Genomic DNA, 21557 nt, shown 5'->3' on the forward strand with positions numbered 1-21557 from the left:
AGGGTCCACTTGTACGTTAGGGGCCTACCGCGGAGTCCGCGGCTCCTCCGCGGTGCCGGCTCTGGCCGCCAGAGGGCGCCGTCGGGGGCGGCGCAGTGCCGCCGAGGCCGCTCCTCTCCGGACCGAGCCTCGCCCGCTCCGCTCGCGCCGCCGGAAGTGGGAGGTGCGGTGCGCGGGCCGGCGCTAGACCCCTCCCCCCGAGGCTCGGCCGCCCCCTCCCCCCGCTCCGCCCGCTCAGGTGCGTCCCGTCCCTCCCCCACTGCCTCCCGGGGGCGCGGCGCGGGAGGTGTGTGCGGGGCGGGCGCGCGGGGAGGGGGCTGCGACGCCGGGGGCCAGGGCAGGGGCGGAGGGGGGTCGTCGAGGCGGGGGGCGTGGAGGGGGCCCGTGCGGACGGGGCAGGGGTCCCGGCCTAGGAACGGGACGGCGCCGGCGACGCGGTGGGGTGAGGGTGGGAGACGCGATAGAGAGGTGTGGGGGGGCCTGGCCGGAGGAGGCGGCGGACTTAGCGGTCCCCGGTTGAGGCGGCCGTGGCCGCCCGGCGCTGCTTCCCCCATTGTCCCCTTCGCGGCCGTGCCCCGTTTCCCCCCGAGCACCCGTCGCTCCCGGCGTCGCCACCTCGCTGGCGGTCGCCGCAGGGATTCCCTTGACACGTTCGCCTTCTTACCCCGCGCCGCAGCCTGCAGCCCGACGTACCTGCCCCGCTCCCCTTTGGGCTGTAGCGGCAGAGTCGCACGTAGGACCCATGCCCTGGGCACCGAGGACCCCCGACCCTGGGCTCTGTCGGGGCAGGATGTTTGCACCCGAGGGAGCAGTAATGGCGATTGGGGCCCATTTCCTCCTAGGAGCTTTATATAATGGGGGAAACTGAGGCACAGCGGCTCGCCGGCCTGTGACTGAAGTGTTGACAGCGCCCAGTCTCCATTCTTGCCCATGCTTGAAGGTTCCGGGCGGAGCTGGGGGCGGTGTAAATACCTATGATGCTATTAAAATAAAAACAATAATTTAAACTAACACTTCCACCCCCCCCCCACATTCTTTTCCCCCCTTTGTCTTCACCGTAGAGGGCTGTGAGTTTGTCCTGCTACACAAAGGATGACCTCCTGATCCAGGAAAGGCCTCCGTCCCCATCCCCTGACTTGGATTACCCTGTTTCTCAGCCTCTCTGTTTCTTGGAGGAGTACCCAAGATTCCTGTACTCTTTTGCATTCCTGTAGTAACTCTGAAGAGTCTGTATTTTTCTCCATCAGTGGCTCTCAAACATTTCCCATGTGTGGGGAGCACACTGACGCTAGAAGATGCTCTGATTGCCCAACATCGCATTGCTCTTTTCTCACACATGAGCACCTCCAAACAACTTTACTTAAATGAACAGAGGATGATTGTAATGGTTTAAAATGTATGCTGTGGTTGATTATTAGGCCCCAAATGCATTCTTTGTAAATAATACTAGATAAAGAAGGCATGTGGACCGTTTGGACGATTCTCACACACTGTAGTCTGTTTTAAATGACTGCATCTCTGCCAAAAGCGGGAAAGCTTTGCACAGACTCCTAGAGATTTATATAAAGCTGGTGATTTTTGAGGATCCGTGTCCACTGGGGCCTCTTGTGCCCAGTGGCTCTTTTAATACCCTGCTACAGAAAAACTCAGTATTTTCTCTTGGGACCCAGCTTTTTCTTTGTGTTTCTTTCCTGGAACAACTCTGGTATGGACCTTCCAACAGGGAAAGATAGGCTCGTTTTAAAAATTGGAAACATGCAGCCTGTAATTTGTTTCTGAATGTACAGAGCATGATGGCGGCGGCGTCTGAGGTAGCTGGTGTGGTGTCCAGTGCCCCCAATCCTCCAGAATCCTCCTCTAGCTTATGTGCTTCCAAATCAGACGAAGGTCTCCCAGATGGTCTAAGGTAACGTACGCATCCTTGACTGGGAAGATTTCATTCGGGCGAAGGGCTTTTGTGGGATGGCTTCTTACGGAAACGGAGTGGGGTTTTCCTCTTTTTGGCTCTAATGGCCCTGGCCCAGAGTAAGCTTTTTAAAGGTGGGGACTGTCTGATCCCTGTGTGTATTTATGGTACCTAACAGAGCGTCTGGCACTCAGCAGGCATGCTAAGTGTGTCAGTAGAATACAGGGGGTGAAACTCTTCTGAAAATGCTAGTATTTCCCCACCCTTTACTGTATGTTCAATTAATTGTATAACATAATATCTGTGTCTATATCTGCATATTATGCCTGTATATTTATGTTATGATTACATATATTGATATTATATATCATACTTGTGTATTTGTATGTTTTCTGTGTTACATAGAGATACGGATGTGTACGCATATATATGTGTAAAGCACGTGTATATTCATACATACCCACAGATATACGTGTATCTGTATTATCTACAGATAGCTTTGTTCCTATGGCTTCCTGCTTCACGTAGATATTTTGCCTCCTGTCTACACTCTTGAGGGCTGAATTACGGTTTCCCAGCTTTGCATCGTACAGTCCTTAATGCATAGTTATGTACAGTGTTGTGCTAAGTCAACTCTATATTCCTCCTCAACTCTTTTCTAGAGCACCTGGGACCCGATATAATAGATCATACTGTACCAACAGTTGAATATGTATTAACACATTTAATCCTCATAACAGCCCTAGGAGGGAGTTGCTAATGTTATTCCCATTTACAGGTGAGGAGATTGAGATACACTTGCCTCAGGGTTGCCGAGCTACACTGGAGTCAGGGTTTGAACCCAGGCTTGTCTGACTCGCAGCACCTCATAAATACCGGTTTAAATTAGAGATTTGTTGGCTAATGGGTAATGGGGGAAAATGTTGAGTAAGCCTAACCATAATCCTGGATCTTCATTTTATAAGTAGAATCATCCACATCCTCCTAGGAATAGTGATGGCACCTAGCGTTGATTGAATGTATACCGTGCCAAGCCCTGTACTAAATACTTCAGATGCCCGATTTCACGTCATCCTCCCAATAACCCTGTTAGGTGGGTTATGTTTCATTTTGACGAATGAGGTGAAGTAACTTAACGAGAGACAACTGGTAAATAGCGGAGCAGGATTTGCACCCGGGTACTGCACTGTGTACGCCCAAATTAATAGTCTAAGTGTTTCCCCCACTTCCCCAGATAACTCTCAGGAAGGAGTCAGCTAGAGGTCTTCATGAAGGTTTTCATACCCCAAAGGCACTGTTGGTTCTTTTATTTTGAACAACATGTGTTGTTGAGGACAGGAAGGCACCGTCACCTAAAGCCTCAGTCAGTGCTGGCTTGGGGTACTTAAGGACATCAGTTGACACAATCTGTTTTGTTTTTTTTTTTTTTTTTTTTTAAAAGGGGGCAAAGAAATTTAACACAGATGCAGTCATTATTCCTGGGTGGCAGGTTCACTGTTGTGAATGTTAGATGTCACTGTAAATCGGTTTTAAAGATCTCTTCAAAAAAAGCAATACGTAACTGGCCATGACAAACGACAGAATGGCTTTCCCGGTTTCTCCGTGTGCATGTATTTGTCCGGGATAAAGGTCCCACTGATAGCTTCAGTTTTGGATTTGGTGCCTGTACCTCAGACAACCTCAAGTGAGGATCCTGTGCTCTGGGAAACTGTCGAGGAACCCGAAAGGTGGTTCTGGCCAAAGATCTGTGTGAGGGATTTTAGTATATGTGCTGCCGAAGCGAGCACTGTGTGAGGGATTTGAATGAAAATTATTTTTATGAAACGTGAGAGTGGAATAAAAACATTTTTTCCAAATTAATATTTTTTTATTAGAACATGACGTGTAACCAAGTCAGTACAGCTTACTAAATGAAAAACTCTTAATGAGTAGTAGGCTGTTTCAGTGACATTCCCCAAAAGTATTCAAATTGGGCCTCACAAATCTGAGGCTCTTCGGGGTCATTTATTATGTTTATTTACGGTCACCCGACAGGAAATGTCTGTTTCCAGCACCCAGCTTCTAACCATCAGGCTCCACTCCCCGCATATGGGTCAGAATCGCTGGGCAAAGACCAAGTTCCACGTCATTCTGATAATTTGAGGGGCTTATGTAGTCTGGTTTTGTTCTTCTAGTCGTTACGTTAAAGATATTATGTCTTTAATCTTCCTTAAGATTGGGTGAAGAGTGAAACTTTTTATCTTGTGTTTTTGATAGCCCCAAAGACCCTGCACAGAAGCACAAGAACTCGCCTCTGTCGAGTGTAAGTAGCCAAACGATAACCAAGGAGAATAACAGAAATGTCCATTTGGAACACCCAGAGCAGAATCCTGGTTCATCAGCAGGTGACACTTCAGCAGCGCACCGGGCGGTTTTAGGAGAAAACTTGCTAGCCACAGCCCTTTGTCTTTCTGGCGGTGGGTCTCAGTCTGATTTGAAGGACGTGGCCGACACAGCAGGAGAGGAGGGGGACACATGCCTCCGGGAGAACCTCCATCCTGTCACTCGGTCTCTTAAGGCAGGGGGCCATACAAAGCAGCTTGCCTCCGGGAATTGTTCTGAAGAGAAATCCCCACCAGCCTCCATCCTAAAGGAAGGTAGCAGGGACACAGGCTTGGATTTCCGACCTGTGGTGCCTCCAGCAAATGGGGTTGAAGGAGTCAGAGTGGATGAGGATGATCAGGATAGCTCTGCCCTGAAGCTTTCTCAGAACATTGCTGTACAGGTCAAGTATCAAGTTTCTACTACTAACGTGGAATTTGGGCTATTGATGTATTTCTATATTTATCGAGGGTAGGAGACTTTTTTCTTCGTAGGTGGTGGAGAACTACTCTGTCCCGTTTTTTTATTGGTGACTATCGTACGATTTTCGTGCGGTGCTGTGTGATGTCATCCTTCTGGTATTCAATAAATAATAAAGCCAGGAGCCAGGGTCCTATCGTGGCGCCGAGAAACTTTATGACCTACGTATAATCTCTTTCACCGACTAATGGATGAGTGTAGGTCATTAGCATTCATATTTCCCATCTTTGTCCTTGCAGGAGGAATCCTTGTTAATTCTCTGACCTACCTCTTAAGAAGTACAGTGGATCCTGCCTCCTAGTGCTTGGTGTGCTTTGTTATAGGAGGAAAGATGGGCACAGTAGGCAGTAGGGGGCGAAATTCTTACTTCACACTTGAAGCTGTCTCTCTGTCAGCTCTTGGGTCTCATTCAGGTTCTTTTGTGGGATAAATGTTCCATGCAATATACATGCCAGCTCCTATTTGCCAGACCTAGAGTTCTTCCCTTAAGAAGCCACTAAGGGAAAACAAAATTTAGCTGCTTAGTTACTTGTGACAGATTTCTAGGTAAAATTACTAAAGAGCAGTTCTGCCTTTTAAAACGTCTCTGAACAATCCTGAATATAATTGCTTCTTTCTTTGTAGACTGACTTTAAGACGGCCGATTCAGAGGTAAACACGGATCAAGATATTGAAAAGAATCTGGTGAGTACTTAAACTGTCACAGTGAATATACAAGATCATTCACTCAGACTATCTAGGGTCATACCATCTCAGCTGGAAAAGGTGCAGGAATCTCCTTTTCAAATCCCTAACAGATGGTCAGCTAACTTCTTTCTACTTGATCACTCCCAGAGATGGGAAGCTTACTACTTGTAAAGCAACCTATTGTATTTGACAAAGAGCTCTTATTGTTGCATCTTGTTCTGAGGTGAGCATAGCACCTGTCATACTTAGAGTGCTCTCCTGAGCTGTGTAGACTAAATCCAAATCTTCCTTTACTTGTTGGCCTGCGTATCCTTGAAGTTTGTTTATCCCTCTTCCTCTTACTCCTCAAGCATGAATCTTTCCAGAAAAAACATTCCCAGACGCTTTTAACATTCTTCTTTTCGTCATCGAATATATTTTCCAGCCTTCCCTTGCCCTGGTGACTTTTCCACCTGGACACGTTCCATCTTTTCAATGTTGCTTTGAAAATGTGATCCTGAGAACTAAATACAATAATCCAAATACAGAATAATGAGGTCGCAACACAGTGGGGTTCTCCTTCTGTCTATCCTTCCAGACACTATTTCTCAAGTCTCCCTTGGCTAACTGTGGCAGTCTGCTCAGCATTTTGAGCTTTCAGCCAAACTCCCATCAGGTCTTTTTCTGGTGTACCATTGAGTCGTATCTTCCCTTTTATTCCTAGTAATTGGTTTTTAAAACCTAGAAAGCTGCACATTTATCTTTATTAAAATGGTCTCTGATCTATCTCTGGTATTTTGTGGTAGAAACTTCCACCCTCAAGAGTATGGATACCAGGGGCGCCTGGGTGGCTCAGTGAGTTAAGCCTCTGCCTTTGGCTCAGGGCACAGTCTCAGGGTCCTGGGATTGAGCCCTGCGTTGGGCTCTCTGCTCACCCGGGAGCCTGCTTCCCCCCTCTCTCTCTGCCTGCCTCTCTGCCTGCCTCTGCCTACATGTGATCTCTTTCTCTGTCAAATAAGTAAATAAAATCTTAAGATTTTTTTAAAAATTTATTTGCCAGAGAGAGAGAGAGTACGCACAAGCAGGCAGAGAGGCAGGCAGAGGCAGCGAGAGAAGCAAACTCCCTGCTGAGCAAGGAGCCCAATGCAGGACTTGATCCCAGGACCCTGGAATCAAGACCTGAGCCGAAGGCAGCAGTTAATCAACTGAGCCACCCAGGTGCCCCTAAATAAATAAAATCTTTAAAAAAAAAAAAAGAATATGGATATCAAAGTGTGTATTTTTCAAGAGGAAGGATGATGCTGGGAAAGGTACCCTAGCATCAGGAAAGGTTTTTAGGATAATATGTGTTAACTGAGTGGAAAAAAAAAAAAAAAGAGAAAGTGCTTATAACAACCAGATAAGAAAGTAGGTATTTGTTCAAGTTGAAGAAATTGAGGGGCAGATGGAAGGAAGGAAGCTATGGGAGTATATTAGCAAGATGAAGTGAATAAAGTTTTTTAAATACAGGGTAGCAACTTGGAGTTATTCCTAACAGGCAGGTAAAAAGATCCTAGAGATAAGCGAGCTGGTGGAGATGTGCTGGGTGAAAACCAAGCCAGAAGAGAAGTCCCAGGGAAGGGGGCGGGGTGGGGATTCACCTTTTCTTGAATACTTACTCTAAGCACTTTGCATAGAGTATTTATTTTGTCCCCACCGTTGTATGGTGGGGTTCTGATGACTATAGCAATCCAAGGGGCAACTAAGTTATAAATAAGTTTTAGCATCAGTCTGAAGCAGGAATGGAAACTACCAAGTGATTGGGCCAGAAGAGGCCCAGGGTTATGTTTTGTGTGGCTGTTTTCTTTTGGGTAGCGGGATGGCCTACATGCCTTTATTTTGTTTTATTTTATATTATTTTATTTTTTCAAATTTTCCTTTAAATTCTAGTTAGTTAACATACACTTGGGCCCACATGCTTTTAAGAAGTCAGTGGAACTAGGCAGGTGTTAAGCTTGGTAGCAATGCAAGAAATCTGGCTCCTGTTTTGTTTCCTTTTTTGTGCATTTATGGTAATTTCCCACTGGCTGCATTTGAAATTATAACTTCTGGTCCTTGGAACTGATTAGACACTGATTAAACCAAGTAACTTTGGCTTGTTAAGATGAAATGATAATGGATGAAGTAGTTTCCTCTATAGCCTTTCAGTTATGTTTTTGTATGTACTAACAGTGTGTACCTTGAGACTTCTTTCCGCGAGACTGGTGGTTTTTTCCCCTGGCCTCTGTTGCTCTAAAGAAGCATTGTGGGCGGAGAAGGTGCCACAAGGAAATAAAGGGAAAGAGCTGTGCTGAAGAAAGAAAATATTCCTCTTACCTACTAGTTGCATTTATTGGTTCTTAATCTTTTGCTTGGTTTAAAGTCCTCCTTTGGAATCTTTTGAAAACTTAATTCTCCTCTCAGAAAAATGTATCCTTCCCACTACATTCCCCTATTTCAAAGAGTTTAGAGACCCTTGAGGGTGATCCATAGATCCCAGGTTCAGAATCCCTATAAAGACGTGAGCCTGAGGGTGCTGGGTGGCTCAGTGGTTTAAGCCTCTGCCTTCGGCTCAGGTCATGATCCCAGGGTGCTGGGATCGAGCCCCGCATCGGGCTCTCTGCTCAGCAGGGAGCCTGCTTCCCTTCCCCCCCTCCCCTCCCTGCCTGCCTTTCTGTTTACTTGTGTTTTATAATTTTTAAAAAAAAAAAAAAAAAAAAAAAAAAGACATGAGACTGGATAGTCCCTGGGAGCCCTAGTCACATTTCAGCACCTGGACTAAGGACTAGTTTATTGCAGAGCTAAAATCCCTTTTTTTTTTTTTTAAAGATTTATTTATCTATTTTAGATAGGGAGCACAAGGAGGAGGGGCAGAGTGAGAGGGAGAGAGAATCCCAAGCAGGCTCTGTGCTGAGAACAGAGCCCTATGCAGGGCTGGATCTCACAACCCTGAGACCGTGACCTGAGCTGAAACCAAGAGTCGGACACTTAACCGACTGCATTACCCAGGTGCTCCGCTAAAGTCCTATCTTGAAACTTTGTTTTTATTATCATAATATAGTAAGTTTTCCTTTGTTCACCTCTAAAACCTGTTTTTTCTTTGAAAATAGTTAATCTTTTAATGAATAAGTTCAGTTGAATGCTCTTTGTTTAAATTTGACATGGGCTGCCTTATACTCAGTGTGTTTTAAATTGACCGTCTCTTAGCATCCCTTTGAAACATAACTATCACTTTTCTTGATTTACGGATATGGGGAGGCAGAGCTGAACTGTGATCCTCAGAAACCTTTCTTCTACTCTTGTGGTCATGTATGAGAGCTTGCTGATTTGTCCAGTCTGAATATCATGTTCCCCAGACCTCTTTAGTGGATCTGTCCATTTTCAGCGCTAATGGCCAGTAAGGAATCCTCTTTTCTGGATGCGGTTTTGAATAGGTGATCTTTTTTTTGTTTTTTTGTTTTTACCTACTCATTTCTTCTTGTTCTGATAAAATGCTTCCTTCTTCTTATTCCCTAGAGCAGTGATTGGCAAATTTTTTCTGTAAAAGGTCAGAGGGTAAATGTCTTAGGCTTTGGGGCTCTGTGGGTTCTGTTGCAACCATTCCATTCATTGTAGGATAAAAGCAGCCCATAATCCATTGGGAATGTCTATTTTCCTATAAAATTTATTTATGGGGGCACTGGGTAGCTCAGTTGCTTGAGCTTCCAACTCTTGATTTTGGCTCTGGTCATGATCTCAGGGTTGTGGGATCCGAGCTCAGCACGGAGTCTGCTTTTCTTCCTTTCCCTCGGCCCCTCCACCTGCTTGTGCACGCAAGTTCGCGTGCTCTCTCTTCCCCGCCTCCCTGAAATGAATAAATAAATCTTAAGAAAAAAATTCAGACAATGGCTGGATTTGGCCCACAGGCCATTCCTTGCCACCCCCTTCCCCCGAGCCGTGCTGTGCAACAGGGTTTCCTGCCGTGATGGAAATGTCTTCTATCTGTGTTGTCCAGTGTGGTAGCCATTTGTTCTTGGGACTAAGTAATGAGTACTTGGAAATGTGGCTAGGTGACTGAGGGGCTGTATTTTAAAATGTTCTTACTTTAATTAACTGACATTTATATAGCTACTCATGGCTAGTAGTTAGAATACTGGACCCTGCAGCCTAGAGCTCTGCACAGTGCCTCGAACAGGCAGTTGGTGTTTTTTGCAATTAAACTTGGGAATTAAACTTTTCTTCTCTTGTTACACATAGGACAAAATGATGACAGAGAGAACACTGTTGAAGGAGCGTTACCAGGAGGTCCTGGACAAGCAGAGACAAGTGGAGAATCAGCTCCAAGTGCAATTAAAGCAGCTCCAGCAAAGGAGAGAAGAAGAAATGAAGAATCACCAGGTACCCTGCTTATGTTAAATCTCAATAAGTTTGGCTACACTCCCTAATCAGGCTGTAATTTTGTTTCTGAATTGGTGGAAGAGCAATGTTTATCTTTTTAATGGTTGTGTTAGAATTTTAAGGATAAAAGGAAGCTTTGAGGGTATCTTGTTCAAAATCTCAGTTTTTTGTTTTGATTTTATTTATTTGAGAGAGAGAGCGTGCATGTCCTTGAGCCATTGGAGGGGCATAGGGAGAGAATCTCAGGCAGACTCCCCATTGAGCGCAGAGCCCAACGAGACACTTGATCCTATGACTCTGAGGTCGTGACCAGAGCTGAAACCAAGAGTTAGACACTCAGCTGACTGAACCACCCAGGAGCCCCCAAACTCTCACTTCTATTTTAGTTTAGAGACAAAAGTTAATTAATATATTTTGTTGACATTTGTTACCTGGAAAACCATGTAATTAGACTCTTACATTATATTAAAAAACATAATTCTAGGGGCACCTGGTAGCTCAGTTGTAAGCGCCTGCCTTCAGCTCAGGTCCATGATCTCAGAGTCCTGGGATCGAGCCCCACGTCAGGCTCCCTGCTCAGCGGAAAGCCTGCTTCTCCCTCTCCACCTCCCCCTGCTTGTGTTCCCTCTCTCACTGTCTCTATCTGTCAAATAAATAAATAAAATCTTAAAAAAAAAAAAACCCAAAACATAATTCTAATAGATTTAAAAATCTACTTATGAAAACTAGAAAAAGTGTAAATTAGAAGGAAATTTAGGAGAATGTTTATAAAACCTTGGCTTGCAAGAGGTCACTTTAAGCCGGGTAAAAAACCCAGAAGCCATAGAAAAATGAATTGATTTAATTATGTATACTTTAAAACTTCTGATATGGCAGATGATACAAAAAACATCAGAAGATCAGTGGTAGATTGGGAAAGTATTTGTAGCACATCTGATAAAGGGTTTAATATCCATATCTGTGTTCTGAGTCTCCTACAAGTTCATGGTAGAAGTCAAGTACTCTAGAAAAAGCTCAGGAAGGGTTATTGTATAGTTTCCTGTTTTTCCTGTAACAAATTACCATCAATTTGCCACCTGAACACAACACAAATTTATTATCTCACAGTCCTATAGGTCAGAAGTCCAACAAGTCACTGGGCTAACATCCAAGTATTGGCAGGGTTGCATCACTTTCTGGGGATTCTGGGGGAGAATACCTCTCCCTACATTTCCAGCTTCTAGAGGCTGCTTGTATTCCTTGACTTGTGGACCCCTTCTCCATCTTCAGGTTCAGCAAATTTGCATGCCTGACCACTCCTCCCCAGTCACAACTTCCTCAGATCACAATTGAGAAAGGTTCTCCACCTTGAAAGACCTGTGTGATTATATTATGCCCACCCAGATGATCCAGGACTGTCTCCCTGCATGCGGGTCTTTACCTTAGTCAGATCTGCACAGTCTCTTTTCCCGTGGAAAGAAACATAGTCACAGATCCCAGGGATTAGGTTAGATTAGAACGTGGACATATTTTGGAGTAAGGTGTTAATTATTTTGCCTACAACAGTTATTAATGGTGGGCACCTTGGTGGCCTAGCCAGTCAAGCATCTGCCTTCAGCTCAGGTCAAGATCTCAGGGTCCTGGGATCAAGCCCTGAGTTGGGCTCTCTGCTCATGCGCTTGTGCGCACTCTCTCTCTCTCTCTCAAATACATAAATAAAATCTTTAAAACAATTATAAATTGTAGTATACAGAAGAAGAAAAGCAAGTGGATAATATATAAAAAGCTCAGCCTCAGCCTCACTGGAATTCATTCATTCATTCATTTAGCAAATATTTTCAGAGTTCCTGATCCAGTCTCTGCAAATTTAGCAGTAAAGGGAACATAGTCTCTACACTGAATGCTTATTTTAGTTGGAGGAGGCCGACTGCACAAACAGTAGAGAATGGGAGTTAGGAGAATGTTTCTTAAAATGATTAGATACCATTCCTCTCTCTCCCCTCAGAAGGTTGGCAAAAATGAAATAGGTTATCAAGAATGAGGAAAAATGAACCCTTTTCAGACATTTGTATAGAATTATTACAGCATTTTTGCAAAAGTTACTAAGAATTGTCAGTTAAGACTTAAAATATACAATGACCTAGCAATCATTTCATTAAGTCTTTTCTACAGAAATAAAAGTTTTTATATGAAAATGTAGATACACAGTGTATTTATTGCAGTATTTTGTGTAGTTAGAGAAAACTGGAGTCAACTTGACGGACTCCTTACATAGAATGGTTAGATAAATTGGATATATATACATATACATGTTATGTCATATACTGCTATTTTTAAGTTAAATCTATATATTTATTTTACTTTACTTTTTAAGATTTATTTATTTATTTGAGAAAAAGAGAGTACACTTGAGTGGGGGAGTGGTAGAGAGAGAAGGGAGAGAATCCCAAGCACATCCACACTGAGCATGGAGCCTGACGGGGCTCGATCCTGCAGCCCTGAGATCATGACCCGAGCCAAAACCAATCTCATGTTTAACCAACTGAGCCACGCAAGTGCCCCCAGTTAAATCTGTATTGACAGTATGCTCACATCAAGTGAAAAAAAGCAGGATGCAAAATAATGTGTATAAAATCATCTCATGATTGAGTGAGCCTGGGTGGCTCAGTTGGTTAATCGTCTGCCTTTGGCTTAGATTGTGGTCCTGGGGTCTTGGGATCAAGTCCTGCATGGGGAGTCTGCTACTCCCTTTGCCTGCCGCTCCTCCTGCTTGTGTTCTCTCTCTGTCTCTTTCTCTGACAAGTAAATAAATAAAAATCTTAAAAAAAAAAAAATCATCTCATTTGGAAGAAACACAAAAGCAAAGAACTACATATTTAAGTATATGTGTGTTTGTGTGAGAATAAAGATGTGAAAGCAGTTCTATGAAATAGTGAACATATTAATTAAGGGTGAAATTGGCATGGAATAAGGAGTGACTTAGCTATCACTTTTTTACTATTCCACTTCTTACTGCAAAGACATATATTTTTGTTAAAGTATAAGAGGAACCAAAAAACTCCTCACACATAAGAAAGCAGAACCTTAACAAAACAAAACAGGACCATTTTTATAGGACATAATGAATTCCCACCCCGTATAAGAATGCCTTTCTCAGCATTCTTAGTAGGTGTTCATTTGGCCTTTATCTGAACATGGGTAATGGAGGGGTTATTGCTTCTCAAGGCAGTAAATTCCATTTTGAACAGTTGTGACTGTTAGAAATTTTTGCTCCTGCTGAATTGAAATCTGCTTTATTGTAACTTTCTCTCTTACATCTAAATACTGGCTTTCAGAGCTACGCATCAACCCAATTCCTTCAATTCAGCTTGAATTTACTAGAGCCCATGTATTAATTTGTGTTAGTTGAAAATAACCTTCAGACCAAAAGAACTAATTCATTTCCTTCTTTATTTGTGTGTGACTGTAATTATGGGGGACTCAGGAGATACTAAAAGCTATCCAGGATGTAACAATAAAGAGAGAAGAAACAAAGAAGAAGATAGAGAAAGAAAAGAAGGAGTTTTTGCAGAAGGAGCAGGATCTGAAAGCTGAAATCGAGAAGCTTTGTGAGAAGGGCAGAAGGTAAATGATGCTGTCAAGAGTAAAACCCCTGTGTGCGTGTGTGGATTTATACGTAGCATCCAGTCGTGTTTGTGTTCCTAGTTTCGGTCTAATTTTTATTTGAAAAACAAGTGTACAAATAAAATCCTCTAATGATTTTAGCTTTTTCAGCACCTTGTGTTAGATTCAATAAAAAAAAAAATGTTTTTTTCAGATTCAATAATACCTTGAAAATAATAGCAGCTGATTGTTGGGTCCTAAGTATGATCAAGATTTTGAAAAGCATCTAACACCTGCTTCACTTGCTTTGAACCTGGTTTTTTTTAGAAGTTCAGGCTTTGGGAATATTTTGATTGTTATTCAGCACCAAAACAAATTTCAAACAATAACATTGTAAGTAAGCCTTTGGAAAGAATTATTCAGTGGATCTCTGTTCTCTTTTGGGTACTACAGCAAGAGCAAGGTGTGCATAGAATTTGCTCAAATACTCAGTTTTCCACGTTTTTTAACATGGAAATCGAAATAATGTGAACCCTGATGATTTTATTTAAATTCTAAAATGTGCTTTTATCAAGAAAATCTTGGCCTGCTGATGAGTCAGAGCTCTGAGGGAAAAGTAGCAAGCTCATTGGTTGAATCATTTTCCAGGTGTGAAAGGCGGTAACCGTAAAAGGTCAGCATGAGAAAGAATGTTTGAGAAAGAGCCTAAGGACCAATCTGTTTGAGAATTGAATGATAATGCTTTGAAGGTCGGTCAGTTGTCCATGAAGATCCATGTGTCAGCGATTATTAAGAGTGTGCTAGAAGCATAATGCTATACCTGGTATCGTTAGTGATCGGACACCCTGCCACCTCCCACCAACAACATGGCCTCTGCCATCATCTTCACAGGCTGGAGGGGGATGGTGAAACAGAGACGTTAGCAGCAGTCTTAGCAGAAGCTGGGAAGGTGAATCTGTCTTGATAATTCTAGGCTCTGTGAAAGATTTCCTTTTGATGTGTACTCTACACTCTTAATGTTATCTCTGACCACTTTCTCTGCCTTCTGAGTGGGTAAGCCCAGATGGTGATTGATGCTAACAGTTTACTGCTCGTGGTCTGGAAGATACAATTGGGCTTTCTTATGTGTTACAACCATCAGAATGACACTTTCTGTCATGGTTTCTGTGGAATGTGGAGTTCACTTTTCCAGAAGTAGGTGGAAGAACTTTTCTGTATTTATCTTTGTTCTAGCAGGGATGCGGGTTTTGTTTTGCATTCCATCATCCACAGTAACTGTGGGCACAGAGATTTTGGTCATTGTGTTTGTCCGCTCAGACTGCCATCACAGAGTCATCACAGACTGGATGACTTAAACAATAGTAATTTATTGTCTCACAGTTGTAAAGGCTGGAAGTCCAAGATTAAGATGCCAGCAGGGTTGGTTTCTGGTGAAGCCTGTCTTCTTGGCTAGCATAGCACTGCTGCCTTCACTCTCTGTCCTCACATGGCCTTTCCTCCCCGTGTGCTTAATTGCAGTGTCTCTCGTCTTTGTGTAAGGACACCAGACCTATTGGATTAGAGCCCGATCCTTATGATCTCATTTAACTTTAATTACTTCATTAAAGGCCTTATCTCCAAATACAATCAAATTGCTGGTGAGGGCTTCAACACATGAATCTGCGGGGGACCCAATTCAGGCCATAACAGTCATGTTTCCTGTTCATAGCTCTCATTCCGCCAGCCAACACTTACTGAGTATCTACTGCGAGCCTGACAATATGGGCCTGGAGAATAGAAGGTCCTCGTGGAGCTTATTGTTGACTAGGAGAGATGACAAATAGATAATTACAAACTAGTATAATGATACCATAATAGTGGTGGTATGAGAGCACGTAGAAGGGGTAATGGAATCCAAACGAGGCGGGGTAGTCAGAGAGGCATTCCCAGAGGAAGTGATTTCCAGAATTAAATCCTGAAAGGTGAAGGGGAATATGAACTCCGCACGCAATGCGTGAGCCTTGGTTTGATCCTGGATTAAACTGGTAACTTGCAAAGAAAGAGTTTCAGGAGTGGAGGTTGGTACAGGGAGGAACTGGGGCAAAGAACAGGGGAAAGACATTGTAGGCAGGCGGCCTACAGACAAGAGAGAACAGCACCTGAGCTGTAGGGAGGTGGGGAGGAATGAGACCAGTACAGCAAGTGGGAAGCCTGTCACAAAAGACTCATGTATCAGGAGTTTGGGTTTTTCCCTGATAGAGATACTGAAAGATTTTAAGTGAGGAGAGGTATCAAAGGAGGAGTTCTGCATTTTAGATAAATTACTTTGGCAGGTGGAAAGTGGATGGGAGTAGTGTAGAGGACCAGTTAGGAGACTTAACCTGTCAGAGCCTGCATGAGAGTGATAGTGGCCCACATTGCAGTGGCCCTGGCTGGGAGGAGAGAATTTCACATTGATGCTATATAAAGGTGAATTTACAGAGCGCCCGGGTGGCACAGTCAGTTAAGTGTCCAACTCTTGGTTTCAGCTCAGGTCATGATCTCCGGGTCGTGAGGTTAGAGTTCCGAGTCCAGCTCTGTGCTCAGCGAGTCGGGCTCTGTGATCAGTGTGGAGGCTGCTTGGATTCTTTCCTTCTCCCTCTGCTCCTGCCCACTCCCTGCTCTCTCTCTTTCTCACAACTAAATTAATTAATTAAAAAAAATTTAAGGTGAATTTACTTAATAGAAATCTGCTAAGTGCTTTGTACTCTTTGAGGATAGTATGTATTTTAATGTAATTATAATTGTAAAGAGGACACCCTGAGTTAACCAAAAAAACCCCAAAACCAAGGAAGTAATATTCAGTTTAGTCACATATTCGATGATTTTCTCCTGGATACCTGGTAGCTTTGTTATGGCCATTGTCCTGCTTTTGTGGGTCCCTTCCTAATTCCCAGATTATATTCTTGGGGGGGTATTGCTGGCCTAAGGAAGGGGAGCAACAAATAGGACTCTTTCCCAGTAGAAGATGGTGAGCCTGCACTTTAAAAGACATCATTGGTTGATTCATAGAAGTACCCTGGGACAAAAAGCAGGAACTGAAATACTAAGCATGATTCTTCTTTTTAAAAAAATATTCTGAGCATGGGGCACCTGTGGGGCTCAGTTGGATAAACGCCTGCTTTCGGTGCAGGTCATGATCTCAGGGTCCTGCAGTTGAGCGCTGCACTGGGCTCCCTGCTCAGCGGGAAGCCTGCTTCTCCCTCTCCCTCTACCGCTCCCCTGGCTCATGAGGTTCATGTTCTCTCTCTCTCTCTCTTTCTTAAATAAATAAATAAAATCTTGAAAAAAAAAATGTTTTGAGCTCGCCTGATGAACTCATATGATAGAGTGATAGGTAAGTAGCACATCGAGGGACTTATTGTTGGACATATTTTTTAAAAAAGATTTTATTTATGAGAGAGAAAGAGAAAGAGAGTAGGGGAGGAGCAGAGAGAGAGAGGAACAAAGAGACTCCACGCTGAGTGCGGAGCCTGTCACAGGGCTCGATCTGAGGACCCCGAGTTAATGACATTAGCCGAAGCCAAGAGTCAGACGTTCAACCGACTGAGGCACCCTGGCACCCCTGGAAGCATTACTGTAGGTGTCATTTCAGAGTCTGCACTAAATTGAAATCAACACAGTGCATGAAGATTTGTTTTGGAAATTTCTCTCCAAATGCTAGTTTATGTAACTGGTATGTGTAGAAGACCTTGCAGCTTGCCTAGCAGTCAGTAAGTCTGGTGAGCATTTCCTGGGTGCAGAGCAGTGAGCCAGGCTCTTGCAACATCCTGTACATGACCATAGCTGTCCTTCCTTCCAGCAGTCTGCTCGTTCCCAGTGAGTCTACACTTTGACCACTTGATGTCCTCTTTCTTGTTCGGTGACCTCACTCCATTTCCCACCAATCTTCCAGCTCCCTGGAAGCATGTCTTCCTCATACCAGCCTCAGTGCACGTCCCCTGCTTGGATTACCCCCTTGGTGTTACCCTCAATTCTCTTTCCTCTCATTCTTCTGTAGTACTCCAGTCCTGGGTCAGGTCAGCCGCCTGACTTCTCTGTCCTTACATCCGGGCTGCTGAGTGCTGCTGGAGACAACCCTCCACCTGTGTGTCTGCTAACATCACCTGAATCCTCGGGGCTCCCTCTTCCTCTCAGGACTGTCCCAAACTTTTACCTCCCTTTCTCACCTTCCTCTCCCCACCATTTCTCTCCTTAGTCTTAGCAGATGATCTCGCTTTTTATTTCACTGTAAAAGTAGAGACCATTAAGTGAAACCTCTTTCCGTTTCTCAGCTCTCAGCCGACACAGCCATCCTTTCCTCTGGTCCCTGTATCTGAGTCTAAACTTTGTACCTGTATGTAAATTCAGTTCACTCTTGCTTCTACCATTTCTCCAAACATGGCAGCACTGTGTACCCCCTGTCTAAACTGAATAACCAAGAGTCATCCTAAATTCTCTCTTAGCGCCCTTTCTACCACATCTACTTTTACCAAGTCCTGTACATTCTTAATATTAATTATCCCTTTCTTCGGGTGCCTGAGGCTCGTCGGTTAAGCAGCTGCCTTTGGCTCAGGTCATGATCCCAGGGTCCTGGGATTGAGCTCCACATTCTCCCCCTGTCTGTCGTTCTCTCTGCTTGTGCTCTCTCTCTGTCAAATAAATAAATTAAATTAAGTAAATAAAATCTTTAAAGAAAAATTATCCTTCTCCCTGTTCACGCTGACCCTGCCAGTTCAGGATCTTGTCAGTCCTAGATCACTGAGGTAGGCTATGAAACTTTCTATGCCTTCACTTTTCCTCCCTTTTCACTTGTATAGTACACAGCTACCGTAGAAATCTTTTTCACATCCACATCTGATAATGTGATTTCCCTGCTGAAAATTTTTCATAGTTCTTTATGGCTTTCAGGGTAAAGTTTTAGCTCTTTAGTGTAGTATGGAAGGCCCTCAATGACCTAGTCCCTGTTCATGTCCCCAGCTATACTTTTACTGCTCCCCCGAAGAACCCTGCTGGTTTTTACTTACTGCTACCTGAACTCATTTAAAACTCAGCCTGTGTTATCTACTCTAGAAAGTTTTTCCCAGATCCTCCCCATCTCCTCCCCTTCACACATCGTGAAGGTTTCATTTAGATGACCCTCCTCTGTATGCATTAGCATGCTGCGTATACCTCTGTCTTAACACACACCTCTGATGGTCTTTTTGTTGACCTGAATGCCTCCCCCATCATATAGTTAGTTTCTTGAGAGTCAGTGTTTTGATGATCCATTGCTGTGTAAAACAACCATCAATAACTTAATATCTTGGGGCACCTGGGTGGCTCCATTTTTAAGTCTGCCTTCAGCTCAGGTCATGATCTCAGGGTCCTGGGATCAAGCCCCACGTCCGGCTCCCTGCTGAGTGAGGAGCCTGCTTCTCCCTCTCTCACTACCCCTGCTTGTGTTCTCTCTCTCGCTGTATCTCTTTCTGTCAAATAAAATCTTTAAAAAAAAATAATTTCGTATCTTAAAACAAAATAATTTATTATTTTTCACAGTTTGGGGGTGTTGATTAAGTCTCGGATGGACAGTTCTGCTAGTCTCCTCTGGGTTCATTCCTGTAGCTGTGATCAGATGGCGTCTGGGACTGGAACACCCAAGATGGCATCATTCATATTTCTGGAGCCTTGGCAGGGACCCCTAGAAGGCTGGGCCCAGCTGAGCCACAGACAAGTCTAGGCCTTTTCTCACTCTTTCTCTCCATAGTGTCTTTTCCCTCTCCAGGTGGTCTTTCCAGCAGAGGGGCCAGATTTCTTACTTGGTGGCTCAGAGCTTCCAGGAGTACAAAAGTGGAAGTTTCTAGGCTTTCCTAAGGCACAGACTTGGAACTGGCACAGGGCTATTTCTGTGGCATTCTTTTGGTTAAAATGAGTCACAGGGCCAGCGCAGATTTAGTGTTGGAGGGGGCTGAGCAGGAACACCAGCAGGCCTGGTTCTTTGGGAGGGGTCCATATTTGGAAATCTGTTACTGCAGCAAGTAACACATCTCACTTAACTTTTTCTGCTCAGTATGTGTTAATATCTTTTGGATATAGGGAATCACAGAAGTTATACAAATAGGAGATGCATAATTGGAGATGTTTTAGAAATATGCAGGATGAATTTTGGGGAAAGAATGAGGCTGGGACACCAACCGGGAAGCTCTTACAATAAACTGAGTTTCTAAGGATTGTCATAAGACTCATGATGGTGGAATGAAAAGGAAGAAATGGATTCTGGAGTAATCACTGCTTGATTATTTTAGAGATTAAGGCTGGGGGAGGTGTCAAAACTAACTTCGGTATTGACCCTGGGTAACTGTGTGCTACCTGGATAGTAATTGGAGTGGAATTCCCATTTTAAGTTCTGAGGGTAAGGGTAATGTGAGGATATGAGACATAGAAGTTAAAATCCTCAGTCGGCCGTTGAAAGTGGAACCCTGGAGTAGAAGAAATGCTTTGTCTCGGTTTGGAGTTGACTGCATGGTGGTGATAGTTACAAGACTGAAAGTGTTCCATGAGAGAAAGTGTAGAGTAGGGCTCAGTTCTGAACGCTGAGGCACACCTACAGTTTGGGAGTACAAAGAGGAAGGGAAGGCAGGAAGAAAAGGAAACAGCTTAGAATAGTAGTATAGGGCTTCAAAGGGGGAGGTGCGTGACAGTGTCAGAAACTGCAGGCAAGTACATGAGAACCAGGTCTGAGTAAAGGCCGTTGGTAATTACTGAGTGTAACCAGCAGGGATTTGTAGGCAGAGGAGTTAAATTACTGGATTTACTTTTCTCCCAGTATCTTATTATGAAGATTTTTAAACACTAGGAGAAGCTGGAAATGTTGTATCTTAGCACTCACTCCCTAGACTCAACAATTAACTTTCTGCTAAATTTGTTTTAGGAATATCTTTCCATCCCTCTATCCATCAGTCCATCTTTTTTTTTCTTTTTGAAGTATATCAGAGTAAGTGACAGTCACCAGTAACTTCACCTTTAAATCCGTTAATGTGCATATCATTAATTAGAGTTAAATAGTATTTGTGTTTCCTTTTTTTTTTTTTTTTTGGTAATGTATATGCAGTTAAATACATAAATCTTACGTATGGTGTTCCATGAGTTTTGACCACTGTCAAATGCCTGTGTAATTCAAACCCCGTTACGATACAGAGAATACTACCCTTAAATCGAATGGTCCCTTCACACTTTCCCAGTCTTTTCTTGTCCATTCTTCCAAAGGCAACCACTGTTCTGATTTTCTCACTGTAAGTTAACTCTGCTTGTTCTAGAGTGTCACATAAATGAAATCATGCAATATGTACTCTTTTGTCTAAGACTTCTTTCATTCAGCATAATGCTTCTGACATTCATTCATGTCTCTATATTGTCAAGTAGTATTCCTTTTGTTAATATACCACAGTTTATCCATTCCTGTTTGAGAGGCATGTAACAGTTTCCAGATTTTGACTATTATGACTAGAGCTGCTGTGAATAGTCAAGTATGTCTTTGTGTGAGCATATGCTTTTATTTCTCTTGGGTAAATTTCTAGGAGTAGAATCACCAGCTTGTAGGGTAGGTATATGTTTAGTGTTATAAGAAACTGACAGATGGGGGTGCCTGGGTGGCTCAGTGGGTTAAGCCTCTCCCTTTTGCTCAGTCATGGTCTCGGGTTCCTGGGATCAAGCTCCGCATCGCATCACATCAGGCTGTCTGCTCAGCAGGGAGCCTGCTTCCGCCGCGCTCTCTGCCTATTTGTGATCTCTGTCTGTCAAATAAATAAATACAATCTTTTTAAAAAGTTAAAAACAAACAAACCATCCCCCCCAAAAAAGAAACTGACAGATCAATTTACCTAATGGATATACTGTTTTACACTCTACCTACAAGGTATGAGAATTCTGGTTGCTTCATATCCTTGCCTTTCAAGTGGTTGCGTTACGTTGTGGTTTTTTTATTTGGCATTTCCCTCATTGCTGATGATGTTGATCACTTTTTCCATTTGCTTATTGGCTGTGCGTGTTTGTTTTTGTGAAGTGTCCACTCAGATTTTTGCCACCCTGCCTTTTTTTTAGTTGTTTTTGTTCTTTGCCTATTGCAAATATAAAGCCCTTAGTCAGTTATATATTCTGTGAAAATGTTCTTCCACTCTCTGACTTAGCTACT

General features: G+C 43.5%; 1 protein-coding gene across 3 annotated transcripts in view; it reads left to right on the top strand.

The window, feature by feature from the left end:
* Nucleotides 1-125: 125 nt before the first annotated feature.
* Nucleotides 126-21557, top strand: part of RNF214 (ring finger protein 214) — a 43648-nt gene continuing 22216 nt past the window's right edge. The window contains exons 1-6 of one of the 3 annotated variants that reach the window (XM_032868580.1): nucleotides 126-238; nucleotides 1788-1906; nucleotides 4163-4670; nucleotides 5372-5431; nucleotides 9668-9808; nucleotides 13272-13411. In XM_032868580.1, the coding sequence (XP_032724471.1) occupies nucleotides 1791-1906; nucleotides 4163-4670; nucleotides 5372-5431; nucleotides 9668-9808; nucleotides 13272-13411 (965 nt within the window). In that variant the 5' untranslated portion in view covers nucleotides 126-238; nucleotides 1788-1790. Of the gene's footprint in view, nucleotides 239-264; nucleotides 287-1787; nucleotides 1907-4162; nucleotides 4671-5371; nucleotides 5432-9667; nucleotides 9809-13271; nucleotides 13412-21557 lie in introns of those variants that run through there. The other 2 variants (XM_032868582.1, XM_032868581.1) reach the window with 2 other exon arrangements.

This window comes from Lontra canadensis, unplaced genomic scaffold (assembly GCF_010015895.1).
Source record: "Lontra canadensis isolate GAN:19392208 unplaced genomic scaffold, GSC_riverotter_1.0 scaffold36, whole genome shotgun sequence".
NCBI lineage: Eukaryota > Metazoa > Chordata > Mammalia > Carnivora > Mustelidae > Lontra > Lontra canadensis.